This window comes from Trichosurus vulpecula, chromosome 4 (assembly GCF_011100635.1).
Source record: "Trichosurus vulpecula isolate mTriVul1 chromosome 4, mTriVul1.pri, whole genome shotgun sequence".
NCBI classification, from domain to species: domain Eukaryota; kingdom Metazoa; phylum Chordata; class Mammalia; order Diprotodontia; family Phalangeridae; genus Trichosurus; species Trichosurus vulpecula.
This window is the reverse complement of record NC_050576.1, coordinates 197,323,033-197,350,651: the sequence shown is the minus strand read 5'-3', so window position 1 is coordinate 197,350,651 and position 27,619 is coordinate 197,323,033. Positions and strand designations below refer to the sequence as shown.

Below are 27,619 nucleotides of genomic sequence, written 5' to 3'. Positions count from 1 at the left end.
TAATTTGGTTATCAAATATATATAAAAAAAATTACAGACTGTCAGAAATCCATCCATGGACTCCCTGGTCAAGGGATCCTAGATTTAGAACCATTAAGATGGCGAGGTACTCCAGATGGTCTTGTTTGTAGATAATATTCTGTTGATTGGACCAATTCCCAGGATATCCATACATGGAAATTTTTCTAATAAAGAGGAAGGGAGAGAAAGACTAAAAACATAGAGAATGTGAGACAAGCCAGGCCAAATCTATCCTTTGCTCAACCCTGAGGAGGAAGGGGAGCAGAAATTAAGGATGGAAACAAAGCCAAGAGGCTCCCCATGCTGCTTTTCTTGTTTGTTTTTTAGTTGCATCCTCAAATCACTGATCTGTTTTTTCTCTCTTTTGTCATTCTGTTTTTTATTTTGAAGTTTATCCCCTCAAAAAAAACCACAAACATTTCCATTTACACGGTAGAACAGAATAGTCTGTGAAATTATGAATGTCTACTTCATCTTGTTTGTTTATGTATGTGTGTGTATATGTAGATATATACCTATATATGAATATATGTGTGTATATATTATATATAAAAATCTGTGTGAAATTTTCTGTTTAGATCAGTAGATCTAAACAGAAAATTCCATATCTTACGTTAGAAAACTGTCCTTTTGATCTATGCTTCCTTCTGTTCTTCTCTAGGCATTAAAAATAAAAATGTTTAAATGGTCCTCTTTTGTTTTTCATCAAGATTGCTAACTCCTGCTCTACTGCCTTCTCAATTAGAAAATCGAAGAGAAAGTAAAAAACCCCTTGTATAAATATAGTCAAGCAAAACAAATTCATACATTGATCCTGTCCAAAAATGTGTATCTCTCTACCTTGAGGTAATCATATCTCTGTCAGATGGCGATAACATGTTCCATTATAGGTCCTCAGGAGACTAAATTGACCAGAATTCTTAAGTCTTTCAAAATTGGGTTTTTGTTACTGCTTTTTGACAATGTTGTACAGTAAGCTGGGTGGTATTGTAGGTAGAGGCATGGGCTTGGAGTCTAGAAGACCCAAATTCAAATCCAGCCTCAAAGTTACTTACTAGCTGTGTGAGCCTAGACAAATCACAATCTGTCTGCCTTCCTTTCCTCAAGGGTAAAACATGAATATTGATAGGTTTTGCCTCACCAGGTTGTGGTGAGATCAAACAAGGTAATATTTGTGAAGACCTGAGCCTTTAGTTCCTAGCCCAGAGAAGGAACTTAATGCTGTTGCCTTCTCTTCTCTCCCCCTCTCCCTTCTCCTTGTATAGAATGCTCTCCCAGCTCTGCTCACTTCCCTGTGCATCATCAGTCAATGCTACCCAGAATCCCCTGAAATCATCTCTTTTGTCATTTCTTAGACAGCAATAATATCCCACTACATTCATATGCCACGATTTGTTCAGTCATTCCTCAACTGACAGGCATCCCCTTAGAGGCTCATTCATTTCTTTTTTTCCATTTAATCTTCCCTTCAGCATCAGGAATTTATTTTGCTTACTGTTCCTCTTACTCCTATATTTTCCTCCCTCTGGATTTGCAGTAATTTGGGGAGTCTTCCTAGTGTGAGGGGCCTGACTTCATGAGCAGAACATCCCTGATGTTGCTCCCCAAATGGAAAAGGTTAGGGAACTGAAGTTTTTCATTCAACTTCATGATTGTTATGCAGTCTTATGAATTTCAGGTTTTTGTTGGAGTGGGTATGGAAGAACTAGGTAGTCTGCCTCCATTGAGGTGGCCATGTTGGCAGGAAGTCTTCACCTATTTTGTTGATCAAAATGTTTAAAGATATAAAATTTCCCCCAACGGCTGCTTTGGCAGCATCCCAAAAAGTTTAGGCGAGTTATTTCATTTTTGACATTTTCTTCGATGAAATTATCTATTGTTGTTTCCGTATGTTTTTTAGAATTACATTATTTAATATACACTTGTTTGAATCTTTTCTTTAAATGCCCTTTTTGGATTTTAACATTTAGTGAGTTGTGATTATGAAGGATTTGTTTAATATGTTTGCTTTTCTGCCTTTGTTTACAAGTCTTTTGGTAGGGGGGGGCAGTGTATCCTATAAAATGAAATGCAATAGGCTTAAACTTTGCATGGGTGGCCCGGTGAGTAGAGCACCAGCCCTGGAGTCAGGAAGACCTGAGTTCAAATCCGGCTTCAGACACTTGACACGCTTACTAGCTGTGTGACCTCGAGCAAGTCACTTAACCCCAATTGCCCTGCCCTCCCCCTCCAAAATAAATAAAATGGGCCCAAAAAACTAATGGGCTGACTCTTCATGACCCCCTTTGGGCCTTTCTTGGTTTTTTTTTTCCTTGAAGTAGTTTGCCATTTCCTTCTCCAGCTCATTTTATAGATGAGGAAACTGAGGCAAACAGGGTTAAGTGACTTGCCCAAGGTCCCACAGCTGGTAAGTGTCTCAGGGCAGATGCAAACTCAGGAAGATGAGTCTTCCTGACTCCAGACCCAGCACTCTATGCACTGCACCACCTAGTGCCCCATAAAGTGATTTCTCTAAAGCATGAGTGACCACATCAACTCCCTGCTCGGTGAGCTCCAGCGGATCTCTATTACCTTCAGAATAAAATATAAGCTCTGTTATGCTCTTAAAAGATCTCCATAAACTGACCTCATCTTGCCTTTCCAGTCTTCTCACACTTTACTCCCCTCCACACATTCTGTGGTCCAGCTCCACTGGCCTACTAGTAGGTCCTCAAACAGGACACTCTATCCCTTGCTTCCATGCCTTCATACTGCCTAATCTCTGTACCTAAATCCTCTTCCCCTTCACTTCCACCTCTTGGTTTCTCTGCCTTTCTTCAAGCCTCTACCCAAGTCCTACTTCCTGTAGGAAGCCTTCCATGGGACCCCTCTTCTAGTTTCTAATGCCTTTCCCTCTGAGATTATCTTCCATCTAGCCCATACTTATTATATATTACCTTGTTATTTACATGTTTTCTCCCCCTTTAGAATGTATGCTCCTTGAGGGCAGGGACTATTTCTGCCTTTCTTTAGATCCCCAACACTTAGCAGGGCATACAGCATAGTTGTTGTTCAGCCATTTCAGTGGCATCCTATTCTTCATGGCCCTATTTGGAGTTTCCTTGGCAGAGATAACTGGACTGATTTGCCATTTCTTTCTCCAGCTCATTTTCCGGATGAGGAAACTGAGGCAAACAGGCAAAGTGACTTGCCCAGGGTCATACAGCTAGTAAGTGTCTTGGGCCAAATTTGAACTTAGGTCTTCATGACTCCAGGCACTCCACCCATTGCTAGCTGCTCTGCATGGCATAGAGGAAACTCCTACCTCCCCAGTTTCATGAGAATATCTTCCTTTTCTATACTTTCTCAAAATCAAGTTAGCTTGTGGTAGAATCTCATTTTAGTCCTGCTATCAGGGTACGAGGCAGTGTACGCTCTCTGTGTTATAATGGGAAAGATCTGCTATAAAAATACAAGAGAGCAATAGAGTATATTTATAATAGAATTCTATTGAAGTTTCAAATACAGTCATTTTAGAACAGAAATGCCAATTCATATATAAATAAAATGGTTTGTGTTTTTACAATTTTATTTCCCTTAAACACTAGAAGAAGGAAAAGAATTATGCTTTTTAAAAAATGTACTAAGTTGGATTGCTGTCTTTTGTTTTTATGTAACAGTAATTTCCAGTTTCACCTCTCTCTCTCTAGCCTCCTACACCCCTAGTAAGCCTCCTATCATAGGGAGCTGATTATACACTGGAGAAAGAGCTGGGCCTGGAGTCAGGAAGTCCTGAATTAAAATGTGGACGCAGACACTTTAGTTATGTGACTGTGGGCAAGTCACTTAACCCTGTTTGCCATTTGTCTCCTTTTTTCCCAAGTGTGAAATAGGGATAAAGATAGCACCTATCTTTCAGGATTGCAGGAAGGATCAAAGGAGATAATATGTGTAAAAATGCTTGGCACAGAGTAGGTGCTATTTATACACACTTATTCCTTTCTTTTCCCATTCCCATTGTAAAAATGGAGAGGAGGGGGAGTTGGTGCATGACTTTCTGTTCACAGATGATTGTGCCCTCAGTGCAGCCTCTGAGGCAGAGATGCAACAATGTGTGGATGGATTCTCTGCTGCTTGTGCTAATTTTGGGCTAATAATTAACACCAAGTAGATAGAGGTTCTCCATCTGCCACCATCCATATGTGGAACCATCGGTTACAGCAAATGGAGAAATTTTGAATGCTGTGGAGTTGTTCACTTACGTTGGCAGCATACATTTCAGGGAAGTACACATAGGTGTCGAGATTGAGGCACACATTGCCAGAGCTGGTTTAATGTTTGGAAGGTTCTAAAGGAAAATGTGGGACCAAAGAGGTATTATACGGCATTACATTCGGAAGGTCTACACTGACTTTGTTGCCACATGCCTGTGAAACCTGGACAGTATACCAGGACCACGCCAGGAGATTGGATTGCTTCCATTTGAATTGTCTTAGGAAGATTCTGAAGACACTTGGCAAGATAAGGTCCCAGACAATAAGATAAGGTATGGGACAAGGAGGTTCTTTCTCAAGCTAAACTGCCAAGCATTTGAACTCTGCTTCAGAGAGCACAACTCCCAACGGGCTGGCCACCTTGTTTGAATGTCAAATGTACATTTGCCTAAAAGACTATTTTACAGAGAACTCAGACCAGGCAAGTAAGTGCTCACCTCAAGGTCAGAAGAAGCAATACAAGGACCTTCTCAAGGTGTCTCTGAAGAATTTTGGAATTGGTTGTGAGACATGGGAGACACTGGCACAAGATCGCCCAGCATGGTGTGCCCACATCAAAGAAGGCATTGTGCTCTATGAGCAAAGCAGAATTGCAGTAGTTCAAAAGAATCATGAGATGTGCTAATTTAGAGCCATCTCCACTCCAAATGTTCACATGGACTTTTTGTGCCTGACCTACGGTAGAGCATTCTAAGCTCATATTGATCTGAACAGCCACAGTTGGACACACTGTACCTTGATTCCAACATAGTGATGTCATTTTGGTCCTCTTAGAGTACAAAGGATGACAACCAATCATTCTCTTCCCTTCCCCCTTCCCATTGTAAAAAAAGAAAAAGAAAAAACTAGTTAGGCAAAAACCAATTGACTCAATGACCACACCTGGCAGTATATGTCACACTCTTTGTCCCCCACTTCTCCACTGGAAGGAAAGAGGTACATTTTCTCACTTCTTCTTCAGGGAAAGCTCGGTCTTTATAATTACACAGGATTTGGTGAGAAGAATCAGATTGTTAAAAACTCAACTCTTGCTTCTTTGAGCTCTACATACCCCCCAGCCCTGGTTGTCAATAAAACACTTCCAGAAAGACCAGTGCTAACATAACTGAAAAAAATGGAATCCATTTTATTATGATGGAGCCATGTTTGTATGTATCTCTTCCTGCCCCTTCTGAAGCTCTTATTCATCACTTTCCTTTCCAATTTGGCTTTAATGGTCTTTGAAGTCCTCCTCTTCAGAGAACACCAATCTTTAACTGTGCTTCGTTGAAAATCTCTCCCTAGAAACTAATTACAGCTTAGTCTTGATGACCTCTAAGTCCCTTTTAGCCTCTTAATTAGATTTCTAAGGTTAGCTGCAAACCCAAAGATTGGTTTTTTTGTTTTGTTTTTTAAAGCAAGTGGTATGATAGCTCCCACTAGAGGGTGAGATTTGCTAAGATAAAATGAGGTTCACACAATGAAGAACTTTATCAGCATCTTTCTCTCCTCTCCTCAAACTATACTGAACTCAACATAGAATTTATGTTGTCAGGAAGAGGGAAGCCTCCACTCTACTAGTGATAAAATACTCTCCCTTTAGTGGATTTTATTTAAAAATACTTCAAAAACTATGCCTAAAGGTCTAAAAAATGTGCATACCCTTTGAGCCAGCAATACCACTAATAGGGCTGTATCCCAAAGAGATCATAAAAATGGGAAAGGGACCCACATGTACAAAAATATTTATAGCAGCTCTCTTTGTGGCGGTCAAGAACTGTAAATTGAGGGGATGCCCATCATTTGGGGAATGGATGAACAAGTTATGGTATATGAATATATTAAAATACTATTGTGCTATATAAGAAAAACTTGGAAAGACTTATATGAACTGATGCTGAGTGAAGTGAGCAGAACCAGGAGAACATTGTATACACTAACAGCCACAGTGTGCAAGGACTATTTCAACAGACTTAGCCCATCTCAGCAATGCAAGGACCTAAAACATTTTCAAAGGACTCATGATGGAAAATGCCATCCACATCCAGAGAAAGAACTATGGAGTCAGAATGCTGAGCGAAGCAGACTATTTTCTTTTTTGTTTTGTTTTGTTTCTCATGGCTTCTCCCATTCATTATAATTCTTCTATGCAACATGACTAATGTGAAAATATGTTTAATAGGAATGTATGTGTAGAGCCCATATCAGATGCATGCTGCATTTGGGAGGGGAGGAGGGGGAGAAAATTTAAAGCTTATGGAAGTGAATGTTGAAAACTAAAAATAAATAAATTAATAAACTGGGGGAAAATACTTCCAAAAATAGATCTGCTTTTTTTAAATTTGGAGTGGTCATTTATTCATTCAACAAATCTATATTAAGCATCTATTCTGTCTAATGCAGTATAATAGACAGTAGAAAAAATAGAAAGTAAATAATTGTCATTCCTGCCCTCCAAGCCCCAGACAAGGCCTTCTTCTTCATTAGTAGGTTGTTGTTGAGTCATTTTCAGTTGTGTCCTACTCATCTTGACGCTATTTGGGGTTTTCTTGGCAAAAATCCTGGAGGGGTTTTCTATTTCCTTGTCCAGCCCATTTTGCAGATGAGAAACTAAGGCAAACAGGGTTAAGTGACTTGCCCAGAGTCACACAGCTAGTAAATGTCTGAGATCAGATTTGAACTCAAGTCCTCCTGACTTCAGGTCTGGCACTCTATCCACTGCACCACCTAGCTGTCTTTCATTAGGAAAACGTTTCAAAACTGTCATGTAAAGCATCTCCATTTATATTAGTTTATAACTGATGTTGGTTTCCCATTTTATCATAACCCTATCTCACTCTTGATTGGTATTTTGAGTTCGTTTATATTGATGTGACTTGTTATGGAAGGAGCAAGAATGATGATGGGAAACAACCATTTATTATGAATGACTAATGTGAAAAACAGTCTGTTAGAGGCTGTGAGAGATACAAAGATTGTTAAGTTCCAGTCTCTACCCTCAAGAAACTTACAGTCTATCAGGAATGAAAAGGTAACATATATAACAATATAATGCTACAGAATTGTAAGGTGGGAACCCAATGTATGTCATATTGGCAGGAATTGAGGGCAAAAGTTGCCTGTTTCTCCTCTCCCCTTCCAAAGCGGCCAAGTGCCCCCTTGGGGCAGATGGAAACTCCAAGCCATTAGCATGCCTCAGATGCCAGCTGCCAGGGGCATGAAAAAAGACCCCAACACTGTCAGGAGTAAGGAGGACTTTCCACTGATCTAAAAAGCAAAGATTTGGAGAGCTGCCCAAGTCTTTTTTGTATGTATGATACCAAGGCTTCTTGACCTGGGGAGCGTCACAGAAAAGGTATACTCTCCTCTCAGATATTACAGTACAGTAGATGACAGCAGTAGCATGGTAGAGAAAGATCAAATGGAAGCTTCAGAGGCGCAAAAAGGGGTCATCTGTATAGGAAGACTGGAGCTTCAATGGTCGATGGCTGGGGAAGGGGAGTGAGCAGTAGTAGCTGAGGAGGTGACATGGAACAGCAGTGTCCAGGTACCATGTCAGTGGTGGTGGTGGGAACAGGAGTAGGAACGATTACTACTAATATTTAGTGCTTTGAGGTTTTCAAAGAACTTTACATATGGTTTCTGGGAGATGGTGACATGAAAGTCATCACAAACACAATTACATTTCCTCACCTAGGAGTGTGGGAGAGAACTCCCTTCTCCACTAAATTATACCCTATTTCTTTGTCTATAGTCAGGAGAAGGCTTAAGGATGAGTCTGCTGATTAATCTTCTCCTATTATTTACTTTTCTATTCTGTCCTAATCATATTCTTTACTGTTTGACTCAAGGCTCATGCCTAGTTTTTTTGTTTTTTTTTTTTTTGGTAGAGAATGAACTACTGAGGGGCTCAAGAAACATTTGAATTATTGTATTTACCCCAGTCACTCATCTCTTGGAATTCTATCAAAAGGCTTGGAATGGAGTGTGTAGAGTTTGGGGTAGGACTGCGTTCCCTAAACTCTGAGAGGATTTCAGACATTAAGGGAAGGGTTATTGTTGTTCAGCTGTGTCTGGCTCTTTGTAACCCTGTGGGCCATTCTGTCTAAGAGGGTTTTATTGGCAAAGGTACAGGAGTGGTTTGCCATTTCCTTCTCTAGTGGATTAAGGCAAACAGAAGTTAAGTGACTTGTCTAGGATCACACAGCTAGTAAGTGTCTGAGGTTGCATTTGAATTCAAGTCTTCTTTAAGTGAGGCCCAGTGCTGTATCCACTGAGCCATCTACCTGCCTCCAGGGGAACAGAAGAAAGAAAATAAGTATTTATATACCACCTACTACGTTCCAGTCATAGTACTAAGTGCTTTTTACAGATATTAGATTATATGATCCTCATAATAACATTACTATGAGTGTTTTACAGTTGAGGAAACTAAAGCAAATGGAAGTTAAGTGACTTCTCTGCTAGCCCCATGACCCCGGCCGATGAGAATCTGGTTCCTGTTCTGCCTGGTTCAATAACATTTGTGTCTGCTACAAGAAAGGAAATGACTGGACTTCAGGGGTTCCTAATCTAGGAATCTGGGATGGATGCCCCAAGAATGACAGCCCTGGCAAGTCCTCCCAATGGGTTTAGTCGTGAGTTGCATGCCTGGTCTATGAGAGAGCCTTGAGAAATAAATTCTTTGTCTATTCTCCTACCTGGTGGTGGCTGTGTTTGTGGCTGAGTAGTCTGAGGCCTGGAGAGAACAAGACTGGAAAATTATATAGATTCTTCTTTGGGGGAGGATTTTTAGAGGATGGCTCCTACCACATATAGTTGTTTGTAGGATGTATTAGTAAATATCAGAGCATTATATGCTTTCCACTGAATGAAACAACCAGACCGAAGCCTGGAATAGGTTGGGAAGTGGGTCTGTTACCAATCTGAGCATGGGGGCTGCAGTGTCATGCGGTGCTGGACATGGAACCATATGATCCTTCCACTTAAATATGAGCAGCTATTTCTGTTTGACAGGGCCCCTCATGCCAATTTGAATATTTAGTCCTTGACCTACTCCCAAATGGAAAAATGGCCTTTTCTCTCCATCTTAGGGAAAGAGATTTGCCCTCCTGCTAAATAACACCTTTGTCATTATTCCCTTGACAACCAAGGTTGGACTTCTAAAGGGGCAGAAATTTTGTTTGACCTCCCATGGGGTTCCTAGGGAAGGGGATGTCCTGTCCTGGCTGGTGAGCTGAGGAACACTTAATTTGAAGGTGGTGGTACCAAGAGAGCCTGGGTAGTGACATTAGCAGCAGGCCAAGCTGCATTCATGAGGGTCATGATCTCTCAGCTACCTTTCTACAGATGACCCTGAACCATGATGAGAACTGGTGACTGTGCCCTAAGTGTTATCATCTGTCTTATCACCGTGATGTGCTACTCCTGCTCTGTGACAAAATTTTACATTAGAAGAGCTGATGTGAACCATGAAGATTTGGCATTGCTTACCACGTGGATAAGATTGTCAAGATTTGGGACTCAGTCTTTTGGGACTAAGTGGTGCAGTGGACAGAGCTTGGAGGCAGGAAGACTCATCTTCTCAAGTTCTAATCTACCCTCGGAAACTACTAGCTGTGTGACACTGGGCAAGTCACTAAACCCTGTTTGCCTCAGTTTCTTCATCTGTAAAATGAGCTGGAGAAGGAAATGGCAAACTACTCCAGTATCTTTTATAAATTATTATAAATATTCAAATTAACTACAAGGGACCTATGAAGGACTCTATCTGCATCCAGAGAAAGAACTGATAAATAGAAGTATGCATAGAATGATTTTACATATTCCATGTGCATGCATGTGTGTGTGTGTGTGTGTGTGTGTGTGTGTGTGTGTCTAATGGTAGCTATCTCTAGGGTGGGGAGGGAAGGTAAAAAGAAAAAAAAAGTTACATGATAACTTTATTACACATTTAGAAGGAATACCAAGTTGTTCATAAATAGATTTGCAGTTTCATATGCAATCATCTTTTTTTACTTCTACTGTTATGGAAATGCTTATTTATTTCTTAAGTTCAAAATAAAATAAAAATATTTTTTAAAAAAGGACACTCTCAAGGTCTCTCTGGAGAATTTTGGAATCGCTTGTGAGATATGGGAGACACTGGCACAAGACCACCCATCATGGTGTGCCCACATCAAAGAAGGTGCTATGCTCTATGAGCAAAGCAGATTTGCAATAGCTCAAAAAAAAACATGGGATGTACACATTTAGAGTCATCTCCATTTCCAAATGTTCATATGGACTATTTTTGCCTGACCTGTAGTAGCGCCTTTTGAGCTAGTATTGAACTAATCAGGCACAATTGTACCCTGACCCCAACATTATGATATCATTGGTCTTCTTTGAGTATGAAGGACAAACAACAACATTATACTGTATTAACCAGATGTATTTATATATGAAGATAAGAGGAACTACCTGTACCTGAACCAGTGCTGTATCCTTTCCATGCTATGGACAGGTAAGCCTCTTTTAGTTAGGTGTTAAATAATTTATAAGCATCTTGTTTCTTTCTAATTCAAATCTGAACTACCAGACTGGCATGAGTCAGGCATTGCCTTCAATAGTCTAATTTGATTGCTAGTGCCTTGGCAAACAGGCTAAAACAGGTTGAGGGTGATTGAAAGGCCTCAAACCTGTTGGTGTGGTAGGGGGATATCTACCCCAAACATGTGAAGACTTCCCCCCAGTGGGATGGGCAGATGAGAATAATTTGTTCCAATGACCACGAAGGCACCTGAAGCAGGCACTGTGGAAAGCTTAGAGCTTGGTCAGACATCAGAGATGCCAAGGTCATCCACCACGTCCCAGGCCTTCACCGGTCATCCTGACTTTTTCCTTGCCACTGGACTTCAATGAGCCTGGAAGAGAGAGTGAGGCTGAGGACTTTGTACAACTGCCTCAATTAAACCCAATTCACTCACAAGTCAAGACATCTCCCTGTGATGTCACTGATCCTCTTTGAAAGGGAAGAATGAACAACATGCCTACTTAGAACTCAAATATCTGACGCTAAACTTGGAATCAGAGCCATAAATAACATAAATAACACCTTTCCCATGTGCCAAAATCAATGTACGTCTTTGCTGTGATGATTCCCTTTCAGGAGCTTCAAGGTGTGGGGTGAATTGTGACATTCTCTGTTTGATTTTTTTTTTTGCAGGGGGGAAGTCAGGGCAATTGGGGTTAAGTGATTTGCCCAAGGTCACACAGTTAGTAAGTGTGTCAAGTGTCTGAGGCCAGATTTGAACTCAGGTCCTCCTGACTCCTGGACCGGTACCCTACTCATTGTGCCACCTAACTGCCCCCCTTTTTTTTCTGTTTGATTTTTTTTTTTTGCATTGTGACATTCTCAAGGGGTCAGGCCAACCCTTTCTAATGAGATGATACTTATTGGATGAGTGGCTTCTATGTGATTGTTCTCCTTTACCACTCCCACACGTTCTGCTCCACTAAATTTGCTGTAGGCACAGTGGCCTGCCCGTATCAAGGGATTCCAGAGTTAAGCAGGAGCTCTGTTACTCAGTAACTATACAATAGGTTATGATTTGGCCTGAGTACTAGGAAGCAATGTTGTGACTTTGGATATGAGTATGATCCTCTTTATTGAAATACACTCCTTCACAGGGCAGCTAGTGCAGTGGATGGAGTGCTGGGCCAGCAGTTAGGAAGACCTGAGTTCAAATTTGACCTAAGACACTTACTAGGTGTGTGACCATGGACAAGCCACGTAACCCTGTTTGCCTCGATTCCCTTGTCTGTAGAATGAGCTGGAGAAGGAAATGGCAAACCATTCCAGTATCTCTGCCAAGAAAACCCCAAATGGGGTCATGAAAAGTCAGACACGACTGAAAGGACTGATCGGCAATGAAACCGTTGCCTGCAAAAACCCATCAGTTACCTAGGAAAGTGAAGCTCAGGTGTAAGAGCAGTTCTGTTGGGTAGATGAAAAATTCTGATGAAAAGGTATATCCCATCCCATTCAAACTGCAGTTTTGCCTTATGAAGGGCAATCTCACATTTTAGTGGATCATTTCATACCTAGTAAATGACTTAAAATTTTGAGTTGGCTCATTCTTACCTTCTAAAGGGATATGAAGCTTTGAGTAACTCATTTGCATATGAAAAGACCAGGAAAGCAGCCAAGGACCCAGGAGACTTTCCTCCCAGTTTAGGTGGTGAATCAGTCAATAGTGGGGGTTGAGGGGATAGGCCACAGAAATATGAATGGTTGAACAGTCGTGCTCATTATCCCATCCCACGCTACCTACTGATTCACTAAGAATGTCTAATGCTGTAGAAATCCTGCCGATCTGGACAAAGAACACTAGTCCAACTTTAATTCACCTGATGAAGACTCTATTATTTGGCATTTTCTTTCCCGGATATTTAAATCTGATTTATGACTTTGGCTGAGGCAACACTCCCTTTTGTGTTCCATCTGTGGTGCTTATAGTCAGGTCACAGTGACATTTTAATTTGAAAAGAGTTACAAGATTTCCTAATGAGAAGGTTCTCTCAGACATCTTTTTAAGGAGGGGGAGAAAAAAACAAAACCCCTATGTTTATAGGTGGAATGTGGTGGAATAGTGGCAAGTAGGGAGAGACGGGTATCTTTAAAGAGGCCTACATCAGTCCCATTTCTCTTTGAGTATCATACTCTGACCTCATGGGGTCTTGTTCTCAGCTTGCACGCTGGGCAAGGTAATAATTAAAAAATTAACTCCCAGCTTGTTTGCTTCAGGCTTCTCTAGGTATATATGACTGGATTGCTCAGGAATGATAGGATTCCCTGTTAGCACATGAAGCCTATTCACTTAAAATTGTCTAAAAGCATTTCTCCACTGTGCCAGGGTCTTCATTTACATATAACCTTGCTCGCAAATTATTATTAAAATGAATGTAACCACAGACCTCAGGTTTGCTTGGATGTATTTTACTCTTAATTGGTGTTTTGGGTTTATCCACATTGCTATGTGCCCTGGAGGGAGGGAGGGTAGTAATCAGAAGCTCTATATAGATTATAATTTAATTTAGGCATAGGTGCATCTAAATTGATCCATGATGTGGATATGTTGGACATTGGATCAAGTCTCCACATTTTTTTTATTATCTTTCCCAATTCCACCTCCTTAGTGTCCCAGTACTCTGGGAATCTCATGTAACCACCTGACAAGGTGAAAATAGAGGGTACAAGTACCACTATTTTTTTCAACTGATTTGCAAATAACACTTCTTTTCTTTTTTTACAGATTAAAAAAATTAGCATCACTATCTTTTGTTTTTATAGCACCTTCATTTCCAAATAGCAGCTAGGTGACACTAGTGGATAGAATGCTGGGCCTGAAGTCAGGAAGACTCATCTATCTGAGTTCAAATCTGGCTTCAGATACTTCCTGGGCAAGGCACTTAGTCTTGCTTGCCTCAGTTTCCTCATCTATAAAATGAGCTGGAGAAAGAAATGGAATGAGAAGGAAAACTCCATTTTCAAATATATCCCTCCTTTCTCTTCCCTCTCAGAAAACCATCCTCTGAAACAAAGAATGAAAAAAGGAAAAGAAAAAAATTACAGTTCAGTTAACTTAAAAAATACATTATGTCAACCAGCATATGCAATGTTCCACCCCCAAAGACCTCTGTCATTCTAAAAAGGGAAGGAGGTGCATTTTCTCTTCTCTTCATTAGGGACAAGTTTAGTCCTTATAATTATACATTCTTAATTTCTTTTTTGTTTCTGCTGTTTCCATTTATTGTTGTCATCATGTATATATTTTTTCCTACTTCTATTTACTTCAGTATGCTTTAATGCATATGTCTTCTCATGTTTTTTCTGAATTCTTCATATTCATCACTTCTTATGGCTCAGTAATAATACATTATAATTTGTTTAGACAGTCCCCAATTGATGGGCACCTCCTTTGTTTCAAATTCCTTACTACCTACCACAAGAAGTACTTCTATGAATATGTTTGATATACATGTGGCCTTTCTTTCTGTCTCTAACCTCTGAGGGTATATGTTTAGCAATGTGATTTCTAGGCTAAAGGGTATGAACATTCTAGTCACTTTCTTAACATAATACTAGATTGCTTTCTGGAATGGTTGGATCAATCTACAGCTCCACCAACTACGTATTAGTATGCCTTTCTTTTTCCTCTAGTATCTACTATTCCCATCTTTTGTCATTGTTGCCATGTCACTGGATGTGAGGTAAAAACCTAAGAATTGTAACATTCTCTTTCCTCCAGCACTCTTATGGTTTATAATGTATACAATGTATCTCTGGCCCCTCACCTCCCATCTTACAAAAGGCTTACGAAAAAGATGGTAGAATCATAGATTTAGAGCTGGACGGTGTATTGTTAATGTATTTTTATTTAAATTTGAAGATCTTTCTCACCCACTAATAGGCCATTGTGCCCTGCTTATGTCACATGGAAGCCTAAGTTACATGAAGCCTGTGGTGGGAGGAGCTTGCTGAATGAGTGGAACAGGAAGGGGTAGAGTAGAAAGTTAGAGCAGTTGGAACTGGAGGGCTGTGATGCCCTCTGATCCTGAAGAAGTGTATATATACTCTGAGGCTAGAATTTTGCTTTCAGGATAACTCATGGGAAGAGTGTTTGTGTGATGTAGCCAGATGATCCTCTGGGTAGCCATTAAGGAGCCTTCCTGGCTTTGAAAAATCCAGATATTGGTGCTTCTCTCTCTGGTGATTATGTGTATATTGTTATGGTCAGATAGTTAGAAGCCCTGTCTGTTGATTTGTGTTAACTTCTACTTGTAATTCCTGCTTGTGATTCCTGTTTGTGTTTTCTTTGAAGTTCAGGCTGCTGACAAATGAGGGAACTGTGAGCCAAAGAGGAGAAGTGATTAGCCCAAGGCTACACAGATGACGAGTAGGAGAGCCAGAAATTGAACCCAGATCCCCGACTACAAATGTAGAACTCTCTCCTAGAGATCCAAACTGTCATTCTCTGTTGTCTGTAATAATTTGATGAAAGCCCGTCCTTCAGTAAACCCTGCACGGAAAAAGCTACAACCCACTAATCTCAGACATAGTGTGACTACATATGACAGAGTCTCCAGAATGACCACCTGTACAAATGTCACATAAATCTCACATAATACATATGGTCAGTTTTGTGTTATTATTTCTTGTTTATGATCTCTAGTGAGATCTGGTGAAGGGTCATGAATTCGGAGGCAGAAGTGACCTTTGAGATCACTCAGCCCCCTTCGTTATACAGCTAAGGAAGCTGTGATAAGCTCAAGGTCACAGAGGCAGTTCAAAAGCTGATCAGAAGTTTGACTCTGTCTGTATCCCATGCTCATGACATGGGGCCCCCGTGTCAGTGGTTCATGTTTGTGGAATTGAGTTGGTTGGTCTGAGATGGGGAGGTAGAAAAATAACTAATAGAGAAAATGCCTCAAAGAACCATGAAAGAAAAAAGATCTGTCTCCCAATGGGGAGACCTTTTTTTTGCTAGCAAACTTCAGGTATGTACTCCCTTCACAGGGACAGAATGCAACCCATCCTTGACTGCTCTCCTTTCTGATTCTCATCCATAAGCCTTCCATAGAAGAGAATTGGCATCAGAAACTTTCTTGTGGTTTAAAATATTCCATGGACTACATGGTAACTTGATGTAGTTAGCTATGTATTAGATGTGGGCAGCTAGGTGGATAGAGTGCTAGAAGTCAGGAAGACCTGAATTCAGATTTAGCCTCAGATGTTTATTAGCTGTGTGACTCTGGGCAAGTCACTTCAGCTCTGTTTGCCTCAATTTTCTCATCTGTAAAATGGGGCTAATAATAGCATCTGCCTCCTAGGGTTGTTGTGAGGATGAAATAATGTAGTATTTGTGAAGTGCTTTGCGAAACTTAAAGAGCTATGTGTACATGTGCATATGCCAGCTATTATGGTGTAGTTGATCTCAAGAGGAAAGTATCATAGAATCCTAGATTTAGAACTAGAAGAGAGACCCGAGCGGTCATTTAGTGACAGTGTGCCTTGCTGTTGCTTCCCTCTCCTCACCTGTATTGACCAGATCGCCACAATCCATGATACCCTACTCTTCTCCCTTCCCCCTTTCTCCCTACCATTGGTCAAACCCCCCAGTTTTGGAGCTCTACCAGATTCTGAGCCATTCTAATTGGCGAGTGAATACAAACTCACCTAACCCACTCTATTTAGCCTGCTCCAGACCATGCTTCACATCTATCCATCCCTGACATTTTGACATCTGCTCTGCTATAATAAGCATATCTCTTCTTTTCCCCTGAATACCCTTTGCTCTGGGAATAGTAATTAATCTGATTCTACCATTGCTTTAAGGCATGACGAGGAAGGCGTGACAATAGACTGTCCTACGGTTCCATACACTATTCTGCAGCTCCCCAGGCCAAAAAACCCTCTTCCCTGGCTACCACTCCCCTATATATGTTGTTTCCCCTTTTGTATTTGTATCCTTGGCACCTAGCACAGTGCTTGGAACATGGTAGGCACTTGAATGTGATTTGTCATTCATTCATTTAATTTAATCAAGTGGTCAAGCAGTGGGGCATAGTGCTAGACTTGGAGTCAGGAAGGTCTGGGTTCAAATCCAACCTCAGACACTTACTGGCTAAGTGATGCTGATTTATGTTCTTAATCTCCCTAGTTCTTAGTTTCCTCATCTGTAAAATGAGGTTGGACTGGATGGTCTCAGGTTCCTTCCAGTTCTAGACCTCTGACCCTCTGACTCATCTTCCATACCTCTAATCCTTCAATCCTAGTTTTAGTGGGAGTTACTGAGGGTACAAGGCTGGGGAGAAGTACAATTTCAGTTCTAGTTTCTGCTTGACTCTCTTCCTTCCAATAAATACCTAGCTCTCTCATTTGTACCCTTCATCAGTCTGCATGGGGAAACAAGCCCAGGAAATAGAAAACTGCATAGGGAAGACTGCTGTATAGAAGTTTGGGTAGCAGCCATTGCGTGAGCCAAGTCTCATTGAAGTCAGGCTAAGGGGGAATGTAGTACGTGGGGGCAAAGTATGGCAGTGGACTGGGTGGAATATTACAGAATTAGTAAAATGGGCATCTATAGGATCTTGGGATTTAGAGCCTAGGGGAAAGAGGAGAGGAGAAGAGAGGGAAAGAAGGGGAGAAAAGAAATAGAAGGGGAAGAGAAAAAGAAAGGAATAGAACCTAGAATATAAGAACTAGAAGGGACTGTAAAAATCTTTGTCTAAATTCCCTCATTTTGCTTTTCAAAAAACTGAGATTGAGGGAGCTTCTGACACAAAGCTAATTGGCTTCATTTAGGGCCAGCATTTGAATCCAAGTCTCTTAGGGCAGCGCTCTAACCAGTCCTAGGGTCTGGAGTTATATCCCAGACCGAGGTCAGATGGAGAATTGATTCAATCCCTGGAGATACCCCTAGGTGTGCAGTCTTGGGGGAAGATTCGCACTTGAACTCAGCTGCCCCAAAAGGGCAAGCCAAGACTTGGCTCTGCATACGTGGCAGTGGGGAAAGGAAGGTCTTAATCCTGACCTTTCTCCATAAAAGTAACTGAGGCCTGACAGTGCGGCCACTCGCAACCGAGGACTGTCCGGTCCACCCAAGGGCCCAGGGGCTGCAAATGCCTAGCACCAGGAATAATCAGGAGGGAGGCAAAAAGAGTGGGAGGAGGAGCAGGAGCCGGCGGTAGCTGTTCGGCTCCGCCCAGACAGGAAGAAGCGCCCCGGACACAGCGCACATTGGGCCGAGAATGGAGGAGTCGCCACCGGTGAGCCAGCCCCGTGTCCTCTGAACCGGAGAAGCTGCTGTGCTGCCGTCGTTCCAGCCACCTCGACCCACCCGCCCGCACTGCCCTCTCGGAGCAAGAGGCGAGCCCGCATCCATGCCGGTCCCGCTGCGCCGGCTCCTGCAGCTGCTGGCGCTGCTGCTCTTGCCCCTGCCCGGTCCCGGGGTGAGTGAGCTAACGAACGATCGAGTGATTGACAGGAGGGTCCCCTCCACCCCACTTCGCGATCGAATCTAGGCTAAGGCCCAGGCCGGGAGCTTTCTCGGGATATTTAAGAGCGTGGTCGGTGCGCTCTGGAGAGCAGAGAACATGAGCGGTGCGCCCCGGGGAACGGAGAACTGGGGACGGTGCGCCTGGGAGAACTGAGAGCGGGAGGTGGCAGACCCGGGAGAGTGGAGAGTTGGGGCTGTGCGCCTTGGAGAGCTGAAAGCGGGGTCTGTGCGCTGGGGAGATCGGAGAGCGGGGGGCTGTGCACAGGGATCTGGGACTGCCAGGAAGGCGCCAGGGAGGAATGACTTGGGGCAGGTTCGGGGAACCCTTCTGCCAGGTCACTGACCCTTCTGGTTTGCCCCCCTTTCCCCTACGGAGGCCAGAGTCCAAACCCAGGTCCTCGCCACCCGCTCCCTTTCGGGGTCTCTCTGCTCCTGGGAAACGCCCGTCTGGCTGAACCTTCTAGGAGGGAGAAGGAGGAAGTTGTGGAGCCGGGAACTCCACTTTGCTGGGCCGTTGGCAATTTGGAAATCGTCTGGAAAAAGCCCTGCTCCGTTTTGTAGGAAGGGAGCTCCCGAAGGAGCCTTCCTCCTAGAAGGAAGCTTGAAGGATACTGGTGTTGTTCCCATATCCTGCTTACCTAGTCAGCCCAAGGGTCACTTTGCCCTTTATTTTTTTGGGGGTGGGGTTGGTGGTGGTGGGAGACCAAATGAACTGGTCGATTTGTTTAAACAGGAGATTGACTCCACCTCCGAGATAATGAGTCCAATTCAACCAGTCCTTTTTCAGAGCCTGCTATCAGTCAACAAACTGTTATTAAAAACCTACTAAGTGCTTTCTAGGGCAGTGGAAGAGTTCTGGCTTTGGAGTCCTACCTTTGACATATACTATCTATGGGACGTTTGGGTAAGCCACTCAGCTTTCCAAGATCTGTAAGAAGAGTAGGTTGGACCAGATGGCTTCTGAAGCCCATTTCAGCACAACATCCTTGATCCTAAGTGCCAGACACTGTGTATACAAAGACAAAAATGAATCATCCTCTGACCTCAAGGAACTTACATTCTATGAGGGAAGTATGTACATACATAAGCATACAGGATAATTTGTGTGTGTGTGTGTGTGTGTGTGTGTGAAAGAGAGAGCGTGAGTGAGACTACCAATTGGAATCATTAAGTCAAAAAAGTGTTTATTTAGCACCTACTAGAGGCTACCAATGGCTCATTGGATAGAGCATTGAGCCTGGAGTCAGGAAGAACTGAGTTCAAATCTAGCCTCAGACAGTTCCTAGCTGTGCAACCCTGGGCAAGTCACTTAACCTCTGATGGCCTGACAAAATGGATCCACTGGTAAAGGAAATGGCAAACCACTCCAGTATCTTTGCCAAGAAAACCCAAAATGGAGTGACGAAGGGTTGGACTTGACTGAATAACAAAAAAAGCACCTACTATGCTCAGTGCATTATTGCTGACTGACCCTGGGGATATAAAGAAAGGCAAAAGACTGTCCCTGCTGTCAAAGAGCTCACAGTCTAATGGGGCAAATAACATCCAAGCAGCTATGTACAAACAAGTTTGGATGTGGGGAATAATCAACCTCTGTTGAAGGCATTAAGATTAAAGAAGACGAGAAAGGCTTCTTGCAGAAAGTGGGACTTTAGCTGAGACTCGAAGGAAGCCAGGGAAGCCAGGAGGCAGATATGATGAGGGAGAGAGTTCCAAGCATGTAAAAGAGTCATGAGATAGAGTATCTTGTGTGAGGAACAGCTAGGAAGTCAGTGCCATTGGCTTACAGAGTATATGGGGTTAAGGAAGGTGCAGGAAGACTGGAAAGGTAGATGGGACCAGGCAATAAAGGGCTTTGAATGCCCAATGGAGGATTTTACATTTGATCCAGGGGCTGATAGGGAACCACTGGAGTTGGTTGAGTAGGGAAGTAGGAGGAATGACGTGGTCAGACTTACACTTTAGGAAGATCGCTTTGGCAGGTACATGGAGAATACATTCTAGTGGGGAGAGACTTGAGGCAGGAAGACCAACTAGCAAGGTATTGCAGTGGTGCAGACTCGAGGTGATGGGGGCCCACATTAGTGGGGTGGCGGTGTCAGAAGAGAGAAGGGGGTATATCTGAGAGATCTTACAAAAGGAGATAACAGGAAAAGCATAGGAGCCAAGCTTGAGCCAAGCTCTGAAGAAACTGGGGATTGGTTCTAACTGTTGCTCTTTAATTGTTTTCTTCAGTCACATCCAACCCCTTGTGACCCCTCTTTGGGGTTTTCTCAGCTGAGATAGTGGAGTGATTTGCCGTTTCCTTCTCCAGCTCATTTTACAGATGAGGAAACTGAGGCAAGCAGAGTTAAGTGACTTGCCCAGGGTCATACAGCTAGTAATTGTCTGAGGCCGGATTTGAACTCAGGAAAATGAATCTTCCTGACACTAATAGGCACGGGTAAGGAGAGAGTTTATTCCAGGCTTGAGGGCAGCCTGTACAAACCTAGGAGATAGGTGTTGTGTCATGTGTGAGGAACTGTAAGAAGGCCAGTTTGGTTGGATTAGAGAGGGAAGAGACTAGAGGCTCCAGGTGAAAAGTGATAAAGGTCTTAATAAGGATGGTGGCTTTGTGCCTGGAGGGAAGGGGGATGGGTGAGAATACTCTGGAGGGAGAATCCACAAGACTTGTCAGATGATTGGTTATGTGGGGTAAGGGAGAATGAGGAATTTTTTTATAGATTATTCCAAGGTTAGAAACCTGTAGGCTGGAATAATAGTTTTACTCTCTACAAAAAAAGGAAATGGGAAGAGGAAGGAAAGGAATAAGCATTTATATAGCACCTACTACGTGCTAGAAGCTTTCCTTTGATTCTTACAACCCTGGGAAGTTGGTGCTATCATTATCCCCATTTTACAGTCGAGGAAACTGAGGCAATAAGAGGTTAAGTGACTTGCCCAAGGTGATACAGTGTCTGAGGCTGTATTTGAACTCTGGTTTTCCTGACTCCAGGCCCCCCTGCTCTATTTACTTGACACCTGGCTGGAGTGGGTTGGGGTGAAATTGTACACGTTCAGTTTAAGTTGCCTCTGGACATGCAGTTAGTTGCAAATGTCCACTAACCACCTATTGATGCTGGGACTGGAGCTCCGGGGAGAGAGAGAGCTGGATTGATTGTATATAGAGATCTGGGAGTTATCTGCATAGAAATTATAATTGTTCATGGAAAAAGAGATAGGGCTTTGGGTGTGGGGTAGAGAAAATGATCTAGCAAAATACCGAAGGAGCCATCGGGCTGGTAGGAGGGGAATCAGAGAGCATTGTCATGACAACGGAGAGAGGCGAGCATACCCCGGAGACCCAGGAGGAGAGGGTGATCTTCACTGCCAAATGCTTCAGAGAGGTCAGGAAAACATGGATTTGTACTGGACTGAGACAAAGCTGTTGCATTTATCATTTGAGATCATTAGTAACTTTAGGGAGAATATTTTCAGTTGATTAATGAGAGTTGAGAAGAGAGTAGGAGGAGAGGAAGTACAGATAGATTTTTTTTTCTTCTAGGGGTTTGACAATAAAGGGAAGAGAAATATAGGTTGATATCTGGAGTATACTAAGGTCAAGTGAGGATTTTTAAGGATGGAGGAGGCGTCAGCGTAGACAGAAGGGCAGCGGTCAGTAGGAGAATGGGCGGATTGCTGGAGGAGATAGTAGGGGATGTGGGACAAGGTAGGTATATTGGGAAAAAGAGCACTGACTTGGAGTTGGAGGACCTGGGTTCTAACCTTGGCTCTGTCCCTCTGTGTCACCTAACTCCTATGCCTTAATTCCTCATCTGTCAAAACAAAGAAAGAATCTGTCAACCTCAGAATTCTCTTTCAGCTTCAAATCTGTGATCCTAAAGAGGGATTGGCCTTGGCAAGGAGAAGGGCCACCTTTTCATCAGTAACAAGGGGAAAGGAGAGAATGAGGGATGTTGATGTTGTCAAAGGGTTTTGAGATGTCCGACTGGGGAGAAGGAACTCAAAATGATTTACCTCCAATTTCTTAGTAAAGCATGGGGTGGAGGCCTTTGCTGGGAGCGTGGAGAAAGAAATGTAGGAGACTTGATAAGAGAAGGTCTGGTCTGGAACAGCCTCTGTTACAGTAGAGAAGTAATTTAGGGAGCAGTGCAAGGACTGCTTTGTGTCAATGAGAACGCAGCTGAGATTAGATGACATCAATTTGTAGTGTACCCAGTGAGCCAGCTGCATGATTTTCTTCACTGTTCAGTAGCATATGAGTAGGAGGGGGAGAAGTAGGTGGTGAGAATAATCCAGGATTGGGGTTTGGCAAGGCATGAGTAGTGAGGACAAGATGTGGGGGGAGGTTTCTAGAGTACAGGATAGTGTAACATGGAACTGGTTAACTGTAGGTGTCAAGGATGGAGAGGGAGTGATGGTTTGTGAGAATACTAAGGAGAAGGGAGAAAGGGAGGGAAAATAAAATAGGTTTAGGAGAAGTGAGACCTAGGACAATGTGGTTCAGTGGGTAGAGCACTGGGCATGGAATCAGGAAGATTCATCTTCCTGAGTTCAAATGTGGCCTCAGATACACTTACTAGCTCTGTGACCCTGGGCAAGTCACTTAACCCCATTTTTCTCAGTTTCCTCATCTGTAAAATGAGCCACAGAAGGAAATGGCAAACCACTCCAGTATCTCTGCCAAGAAAACCCCAAATGGGGTCATAAAGAGTCAGACATGAAATAACAGCAACAAAGGGTCAAATAAAGGAATTTCCGCATTCTTGATCATGGAAGTGGAACATGGTTGGAATAGTGAGTTCAAGGATAATGTGAGCTCCTAGAGGGCAGATTCTGTGGTTTTGCCTTTCACTGTATCCTCAGTGTTTAGAAGTGCCTGATATATAGTAATTATTTAGTAAATGCTTGTTAATTGACTAACTGACCCTCCCTGGGTGTGGGTGAGGGGGTGTCATGGAATTTTAAGGAACTTGAACTGGAAGGGTATGTATGGTGAAGTTCCTAGTTCCTTGACTGTAAAGTCAAGAGCTGAAGATGAGAGGAAGCCTGTGAAATAGATATTAGACTTCAGAAAGGAAGGGGAATGACCTGGACCCTAATAGATAATTGTCACAAGCATCTGCCTTTTTTTTTTTAAAGGCAATGGGAGTTAAGTGACTTGCCCAGGGTCACATAGGTAATTAAATGTCAAAGGCTGGATTTGAACTCAGGTCCTCCTGAGTTCAGGGCTGGTACTCTATCCACTGGGCCACCTAGATGCACTAAGCACCTGCATTTGTACCATGTACAAAGCGCTATGCAATGAGGACCCCTTGAAAGACTGCCTTGTCTAAGGCTAGAAGCAGGCAAACTTTCCACTGTGTTAGCCGGTACCTCCATTTCTTCTAGAATTCTTTGGGCCTCCTGAACAAACAGCCTCACTTTCCAGACCCCTGTCCCTGGAGAAGATGACAACTTTGTCCTTAGTGGGTATGGGAGGATTAGCAGTTCTCTCAGCTCATCCATTCTCATGTGTGAAAATGTTCCAAATTGTCACCATCATTTTTTTAAAAAGCAAAACCAAAACAAACAAACTAAAAAACCCCCAAACCCTCCAAAACTTTGGTGAGTCAGCACAAACAGTAGGTAGGTAAGCATTTTTACTAGCAAATCGTTTCCAGGTTCCAGCAGTATTGAAGGTGGTGTCAGAGTAGGCCTAATTCTGTATTCTTTTGCTGAAGGTCTCTTGGTATTTTGGGGTTTGGGCACCTATTAGAAGTTAAGACTTCAAATAGTTCAGTGTAAGGGTTGATGATTCTTGTAAGACTTCAAGGGGGCACTGTGGACACCACTTTAGAAATTTAAGTTTCTTATTGGTCTGTTTTCTCCTTTTCCTGTTTGCATCTGACCTTTCAGTCACTGGGCTCTGGGTGTGGGGCAGCAATATAACTGGTAGCACTTTAAGATATGCTTTCCAAACATTATCTCATTTAATCCTCATAATAATCGTATTAGGTAGGTATGATTATTATTTCCATGTTACAGAAGAAATTGAAGCAAACAGAAGTTGTGACCTGCTGGGGGTCCTACATCTAGGAATTGACTGAAGCTGGATTTGAATACAGTTCTTCCTTCCTGTAGGTCTGTTACTGTGTTCCCCTAGCTATCACAAATGATATGGACAAGGCTGTCAGTAGGTACTTATTCATTCCTGGTTTATTGCTCTAACCCCTGAGTTATGGAGCCATTCTAAGTATAGGTTCTAAGCCACGCATTGCTGGGTAATTGTAGTAACTCTTTACCTTCTGGTTGGAAGAACTTGGATTTTTAATTATCTTCAATAATATTGTTAAAGTTGTGGATATCCTATGGAAGATTATAGCCTTTCGCACAAATGTCTGGGTTCTGTTAAGTGATCTCTAAAGTTCAGAAGGCAGGGTGTCTGCTAGGTGCCTCATCATAGCGGGGCATTGACATGTGTGGTCCGTGAATTCCTTAGCATGAACTTTGAAGCAATTTCTGTAAGCAAACAAAATATAGCTTATGCTTCTGGGGAAATAAGATTTTGGGGACAGGACAGTAATGATAAATTTGGCTGTGAATTTTGAAGAAAAACTAGTGTTTCAGTAAAACAGAGCTAATTTTATAATTATAATAAATAGTTTTGGCCCTAGAAAAGAGAAAAAAAGGAAAAAAGAGCTAGTGTTTCAATAAAACAAAGGTTTATCATTATATATTTGTAAAAAACAATTTTGACTCTAGAAAAGAGTAAAAAGGAAAATTAACTAGTTTTTAAAACGATGGACAGTTATTTGAGCAATTGTTCTTAGAAACAGAACATGAGAGGAGATGGGGTATAGGGTAAGGGTTCTTAACCTTTCCGATGTCATGAATTCCTCTGGCGTTATGGTGAAAGCCTATGGACCCTTTCTCAGAATAATGTTTTTAAGTACATAAAATACATAGGGTTACAAAGGAAACCAAGAATATTAAAATATAATTATCAAAGTTTTTTTTTAAACACAGACCCAGTGTAAAGAGCCTCTGATAGCAGATAGAGAGCTGAACCATAGTCAGGAAAAACTGGCTTCTGGTTCTATTTCAGACAGACACTGGCTCTGTGACTCTGGGCAAATCTCTTAACCTCTCTAGGCCTCAGGCAACTCTCTAAGGCCAAGAGCTGCAGAATAGTGTATATACAAAGGGAAAAAATAGGGTAGAAAATAAGCTTTCTTTAAGGGGACTATAAATACTTTAAGCTTTGTATTTGTTTTGACTCCATCCTGCTGCTTGATACACAGTAGGAGCTTAACAAATGCTTATTGGTTGATTGGAGGAATAAATATGCAAAAAAATGACATATTCCTGAAGTTGAAACTTGTGGCCCAGTCGTAACAGGTGTGCGTTTCTTCTTGAACGTTATGGTTCAGAAAGTCACCCAACCATATTGGAGAATCATTATTAGAGAGATCATCTTTGCAAGAATTTTTTTTTTTACCTTAAAGGTGTATTTCTTTTTTTGGTTTCCCAGTTGACTGAACAATGAAGAGAAAATAAAGAGTCTGTCGTGGTTGGTGTTTATTACACAAAAGAAAAAAATGTAAACTTGGTAAGGTGGCCATAGGCTCTCCTCTAAAAAAAAAATCTCTATTGTATATATTAAGATCATATAAGATTCCTTGATAAATTCAGCCAGAGCTGAATGCTTAAGCCCTAAGTGATCCCTACAATTCAAAAGGTGGTGCGTCTGCCAGGGCCCTGCCCATATGGGGGCATTGACGTGTGTGGTACATGAATTCCTCAACCCTGCCTAAGACAAAGAGATGTGTCCTTGTGCTATGTCCAAATGTTAGAAGAATTCCTTACAGGAATTTTTGTGTGTGTGTACAGGACCTCTGTGGCAATCTAGAGAAGCCTAGGGACCCCATCTTAGAAAATTGTTTTTAAATGCGTAAAGTAAAATATGTATGATTGCAAAGGAAACCAACTACATAGAAATAACAGTTAGCAAAATGTATATTAAAGAAAAATAGATAAATTCATAGCCCCCAGGTTAAGAACTCCTACTATAGAAGGAGGGGCCCTCCAGATGGTCTTGTTTGAAATTGATGATGGGGTGACTGCATCAAAATTCAGAGTGTGATAGGGCCCTCTCAAAGGGATGCAGGACTATTCGAGAAATTAGTTTAGCAATCCATAGAAAACTAAATGGATTTATAGTGTCCATTGCCCTGATTATGACGTGGAGTTAATTGACCAGTCCTCTAAGTTAGTACATCAGGATGGGAAACTAGGTGGCACAGTGGATAGGATACAGGGCCTGAAGTCAGGAAGATTCTTCTTCCTGAATTCAAATTCAGTCTCAGTCAGTTACTAGCTGTGTGATCCTGGACAAGTCACTTAACCCTATTTCGTCAGTTTACCTATCTGTAAAATGAGCTGGAGAAAGAAATGGCAAACTATTCCAGCATCTTTGTCAAGAAAACTCCAAATGAGGTCATGAAGAGTCAAATACAACTGAACAATACATATCTGGGACAGTCATTCCTGGGGCATCCAGAATAGACGAGGAAGGAGAATATATATTTGGAGAAATTGTATTGTGTTTAATGACCCCATGCTACTCTCTGCCATGAAGACCCATCTTTTCATGATACTGAAAGGTTGCAAATCTTAGGATACTATAGTCCTTGAGAAATAAATGGATAGGTGACCCAAAGGACAGTGGAGAGATCCATGGTGGCTGGAAAGACTCTTGTCACATATTTCCAGTGATGCTCAGGAAGTAAGATAAGGGATATCATTGAGGAAATGTACAATTAGAAAAGATGAGCTGGTCATGTTTGACTGAGGGACAACAGATGAGCAGCCTGAATTTTCTGGGTTCTGGTTCTGACTCAGACAGGCACTGGCTCTGTGACTCTGGGCAAGTCTCTTAACCTCTCTGGGCCTCAGGCAACTCTCTAAGGTCAAGATCTGCAGAATAGTGGATGATCTGCATTGATAGAGTGATTTTCCTTATAGGGATCTTACTATACCAATGAGATCACTGTTCTGGATCCCCCCCAAAAAAGGACACGAGTGAGTTAAGAAAAAAAATTGCTCTGTGAAATTAGGTTTTAAGTAATTTCAAACTTCAGGGACAACTATGAGTATCTTGTGGTTAAGTATATTGAGACATTTTCCCTATGAATGTTAGTAAATTACCCCTGGTTGGATAGATTGGAGGCAATGGCAAAAGACCATCCTAGAGCTAGGCTTCTTAACCTGGGGTCCAGCCCAGGAACTGTATTGCAATACAATTGGTTTCCTTTGTAATCCTAGATATTTGGGTGGGTGGGT

At 42.2% G+C, this 27,619-nt stretch overlaps 1 protein-coding gene across 1 annotated transcript in view; it reads left to right on the top strand.

Moving 5' to 3' along the window:
* Positions 1–18,113: 18,113 nt before the first annotated feature.
* Positions 18,114–27,619, top strand: part of ERN1 (endoplasmic reticulum to nucleus signaling 1) — a 133,275-nt gene continuing 123,769 nt past the window's right edge. Inside the window, exon 1 of the mRNA XM_036755920.1 lies at positions 18,114–18,248. Coding sequence (XP_036611815.1) covers positions 18,180–18,248 — 69 coding nt within the window. The 5' untranslated portion in view covers positions 18,114–18,179. The remainder of the gene's footprint in view (positions 18,249–27,619) is intronic.